We start from the raw sequence: 5,383 nt of genomic DNA on the forward strand, positions 1-5,383 counted from the left end.
AAAGTACGATTACAAGAGAGCTTTATGTAAGGATCCGCGGATCATCAGCCCTTGGTTCGAGCTTGTGCATAATACAATTAGCAAGTACGGCATCAGCAATAGCGATATCTACAATTTTGATAAAACTGGATTTCAAATAGGAGTGATTGCAACAGCTAAAGGACTTACTGGATCTGAACGACGCCATAGCCCAAAGACTATACAGCCTGGAGATCGTGAATGGGTCACTGTCATTTAAGGTGTAAATGCTCAAGATTGGGCATTACCACCATTCATCATCTTTGCTGGTACCAACCATCTTTCAGCATGGTATGAGGAGGATCTTCCACCTGATTAGATGATTGCTGTTAGTGAGAATGGATAGACTACTAATATGCTTGGATTAGAATGGCTAAAGCATTTTAATCAGCATACAAAGGATCGCATACAAGGCACGTATAGACTACTTATCCTTAATGGGCATGAGAGTCATGAATCACTTGAATTCAAGCTCTTTTGTAAAGAGCAAAGGATTATCACCCTTTATATGCCTCCACACTCATCACATCTACTTCAGCCACTTGATGTAGGCTGCTTTAGTCCATTAAAACAGGCATGTAGCAATCAGATTCAGCAGATGGTGCGAGCTTTCATCCATCACATGACAAAGCTCGAATTCCTTCCTGCCTTCAAGCAAGCTTTTATCCAGGCACTACAACCAGATAATATACGAGCTGGATTCAAGGGTACTGGCTTACTACCATTGAATCCAGATACTATATTATCAAAGCTGGATATTCATCTTAGAATACCTATACCACCATTAATGGAGCAGATCGAATAGCAATTAAAGACCCTAAGAAATGCTATTGAATTAGGCCTTCAAACAGAGCTTATCTAAAGCCGGATTCAGCATCATCAAAATAGCTCACCAACCTCTATCATTGAGTCACTTGATCGCCTTGCCAAAGGTGCTCAATCAGTAGCTAACTACGCGACTTTAGTAAAGGCTCAGGTTGCTGACCTTGAGGCAGCTAATCAAGCCCTTTCTAGTCGTAAGCGACGTCAAAAGAAAAAAATTCAGAGGCAAGGTGTATTATCCTATAGTGCTGGCAGTAATATGGTTATGCAAGATCAGATTAATAGCCAGATTCAGCTTGAAATTCAGCAAGTACAGCCGCAAGGTAGTGGTAGTACACCACGTATTTACCGCTGTAGTGGTTGTCATGAGCTAGGGCATCGAATCAATCAATGTTCTCAGCATTAGATAGCTTATTAAGATTCTGTATATACTATTTAATAGCCAATATAATATAATATTATAAAGATATATGCGAAAATATCGCGTTGTGGTGGTGAGGACGGCCCACTCGCTTGTCCGGCCCACTCGCTTATCCTTGGCGGTATTGCTTGGACCTCACTAGTGTGAATCCTTGGCTGTGTGCGAGTTCAATACAGCATTTCACAAGATGAAACTGCGGAGCAAATGGATCAACCCAAAGTCGGCCGCCTCAGCCCTGTTCTGAGAATAGCACAACTAGCAATGCGCCAGGAATGTCAAGGCACGATATGCTCTCTGAAAAATGATCAGTCATAGGATGATCTTCCCTTACTTCCGTCACATGCAGACTTCGCAGGGATGACTTCTCCTGGATCACGTAAGGATGATGACCGCTTAATTAGGCCAAGTTTTAATCCTAATGGAGTACTAGCTTCCATCAGGTCCCACCCGCACCTTGCTCACAACCACTCCCCTTTAATCATGCCTTATTGCCTATATCAGGTGTCGGGTAAGTGGATGAAGTTTGCTGTAGGAACTGTGACAATATTTCCACCTGAATGGAATGGAAAGCAATAGGATAGATCGCAATGACGTCCATCATGTGCTCCCCAGGACTTTGGGTGCAGTCAGGGCGACGATCGTCTATGTCGCGTTCTAGTGGCACTGATAATGACGGCTGATACAACTATAGCAGAGCATAACCTCTCTCATACTGTACCAATTTTAGATCTGAATGACTATCTCTCGCCGCTTCCACATTGGGCTTTTGAATCCTGTTATCCACAAACGTCCCCTAGTCCAGCTATCCAGGAAGTAGGGAGCCCAAGTTCTATGCTCGAGAGTTCACCGTGGCTCTCTGTTCAGCTAAGAGATCAGAGTAGACTATGGCTATTATAGTTAAGTGAATAGGATGAAGCAAATCTATACAACAAGAATCCCCTAAGCTGCATCTACTACACTATCGAGTGGAAAATCTCGGTTAATGGTAGGTTTCTAACAAGGGATATGGAACAGAACCTTGTCTTTACGCCAAGTGCACTCTGGCGCCACTCTCTTTAAAGGTAGAGAAGGTCGTGCGGAAGAAATTGCCTTCCAACCGAAACTTTTGGCCAGATGATATAAATGTTGTTGTGTCAGTTAATGATCATGGAGAGCGAGATTTGATAAAATGGTCTGAAGATCTGGACATTGAATGGGTGGTGGTTGAGCAGCAACTTCAGCGATGGGGTGAGTTGTTAAGTACTGGAAAAAAGCGTCAAGTTGATCTTATATTCAACTACATTGAGTACCTATGAGCTATGCAGCAGCGGCGGCCAAGGGAGGACTAGTCTTTAGCATCCATAGCACTCAGACGCAGGAACAGTAGGCATCCCCTATAGCACCAACGCAGCAGGAAATCATAGTAAATATCAGAGACCAGCCACAATATCGAGCGCCTACGAGCGATAAACCCGCGAACCTTGAAAGCATATATTAACCACGAAATCGCCCAGAGCGAGAATAAGGATCACTAGTATCACTATAATATCGGCCAACCAATTAAAGAGTAGGGACCTCAGTATTCAGACAACGACAGGCCACGAGACACAGCTCCTTAGGAAGTTCACAGAGGACTGGGTCCCGCGCGTTGGCAGCGGGGCCTCGGTACGGAACCCGACCTATAGGATCTTAGTACACAGCATACACGTTAGCATGATGAACATGGAAAAGCCAGATGAAATAAAGGGTGCAATTCTTCAGGATCATAGGCCCTTTACACTAGAGGCAGAGATCAAGTACGTTGGGTGGCTCACCTGTAAGACTCCAGATAAGACAATGTCGTCGATTATTATAGAGTTTACAAGGCCAGAGGACGCCAACAAGATCATCGATGAGGGCCTAGTATAGCAGGGGCATTGTAACTCCCAGAAGACTGCATGGCTGTCATGACACTTTCGGTATCAAAAACCACAGAAGATTTCTTTGCTAGGACATTTTGGGCAATTCCCTGAGTTCTGCAGACTGGCTAAGTTGCGGCGAAAGGTAAGCGATCCGTTTAGGCCGTAACTGATTGTGCTGACCTGAACAGGGATGGAAAAGCAAGGCCAGTGATGAACATTTCAAGAAACAGCGTCATAATGCAGATAAAACGGACGAAAAGACATCTTGCCCTCATTTCAATTTAATGCAAACAATCGGCATGGAGCTCCACGATGCCACTTTAGGGTTTGCTACTACTTGACTTGACTTAACTTGAATTCCTACTCGGATGTGGCCGCTCTTAGTCAGCAGCTATGACCGGTCAGGTGGACTTCGCCAGACAGCCGACACGCGACAGACTATATTACATAATCTAGCACGTCCCACTTCGCTTCGCTTAATATAAACAAAACCAGCTGTCCCTTCTATCCACCCCTTTACCTATTAACAATTGTCTACAGTTGCTGGTTGGCTCTATCGACAATCATAATGTTACTATAGTATTTAGGCTCCTGGAGACAGTGCCTCCTATATCACGGTCTGCATACCTACAGTCTCCCCCTAATACACGATATCGTCTATGTGTTATTGGTCTCATCGCCCACTGAGACCTGCGTTTGTTCTATAAATCTGATGGCCTTGATGGCTAGCTTGCGCGAACTCAGAATGGCTCTGAGGTTATTCCGTCCTAGGAGGCGGCCTAGTTCCTGTCTCCGGAGGTCCTTGTAATGGCAGCAGCTCAGCAGGACATGAGCTAGTGTTTGTCGCTGTTCACCGTAGTGACACCTCGCGTTATGGAATCCTGGAGCGCGGCGATTGAAGAGGAAGTCCTTGAGGCCGATCTTCTCAGTTCTCATCTGTACTAGTAGAGCGCTCTCCGCCTTACTCAGGTCAGTGTGGAGTTGGAGGACCTTCTTAGTCGGGATTGGCGTGTGCCTGCGGACGGCCTTGCCCTTGCTTTCCACTGCCCAGCTCGCCTGCCAGCGTCAGTCAGCAGTCTTGTAACTCTATGTTTTGAGAGTTGTCTTTAGTGGATGTAGCTGTGCTAGTGGTTCCGCCCTTTGTCCTCTGCTGTCTCCCATCCTCCATCCTGTGGCCTCCTTGGCAGCCAGGTCCGCACGCTCATTGCCATCAATCCCTTTATGGGCGCATATCTATCGGATATCGATAGTAACTCCTACAGCCCTTAACTCATTGATCTTTTGCACTATCTATTGAATGATATATACTCTTAAGCAACCCTCTGGTCTGATAACAGAGTGGATGGCTACTTGGTTGTCTGCAAAGTTGTGCAGGTGTTTATAATTATTTCCTTGCTCCATATCTTCCTGTACCATAGCTAGCGCTATCCAGATGCCTTGCAGCTCCGCTGCGTATACTGTCAATATAGTGTCTGGACCCATATATATGCTTCTTGTTTATTGTCTCGCGGGCCACACCGCAGCTGCTCCTATTTGACCTTTAATACAGCTTCCATCTGTGTATATGCAGGTGTTGTCTCTGTCAGTGGTAACTTTATTATATTGAGAGAGCGCTTCATCATCATTCAAGGCTATGTGTATAGCTGCACCCTGCCACCAGGGTAGGGTAATGAAGGGTCTGATCTTTTCGCAATTAGAGAGATAGACTATATTGTCTGTTCTCAGTCGATTGATGATCGAAGAAAGTGGCGATTTATATATTAGTTCCTATTGCCGACCAATTTGGCTGCACGCATTGGCCAGCCCTGACAGCTCCAGGAGCCCGTCACTTGTGAGCATCCGGCCTACGGCTCTAGCGTTATGTTTCCATATCTGGTATTTGATTGGGAGAAGGTGTGTCTCGATATCGAGCGCTGGCCAGGATATTGCCTTAAAGGCTCCGCAGATCGATCAAGCCGCTCACGCCTAGATAGCCTTCAGCATGTCGAGAGTTTGGCCCGTGTATGTGCCCTTGCTCCCTCCCGGGTTCAACCACAGTGAGCATGCGTACATCATCTGTGGCACAGCAACGCCGCAGTAGATCTTTCTCATGTCGGTCTGGCTGACGCTCCATATTGAACTGCCTAGGCAACTTAGTGTATTAACCATATTCATGGTCTTTCTGCGTATTTCCTGGATATGCTCTTTCCACTTCAGCTTGCTGTCGAGTATAACTCCAAGGTATTTGCATATTGTCTTAGGC

At 45.7% G+C, this 5,383-nt stretch overlaps 1 protein-coding gene across 1 annotated transcript; it reads left to right on the forward strand.

Moving 5' to 3' along the window:
• Positions 1-2,953: 2,953 nt before the first annotated feature.
• On the forward strand, positions 2,954-3,482 carry PV09_09388 (uncharacterized protein; the record flags this gene model as incomplete). The annotated part of the gene is made up of 2 exons (XM_016363444.1): positions 2,954-3,142; positions 3,330-3,482. 2 exons carry the CDS (start codon positions 2,954-2,956, stop codon positions 3,480-3,482), a joined length of 342 nt encoding a protein of 113 aa, XP_016208732.1.
• Between the last annotated feature and the right edge of the window lie 1,901 nt (positions 3,483-5,383).

Source organism: Verruconis gallopava, assembly GCF_000836295.1.
Source record: "Verruconis gallopava strain CBS 43764 unplaced genomic scaffold supercont1.65, whole genome shotgun sequence".
Classification (NCBI taxonomy): Eukaryota; Fungi; Ascomycota; class Dothideomycetes; order Venturiales; family Sympoventuriaceae; genus Verruconis; species Verruconis gallopava.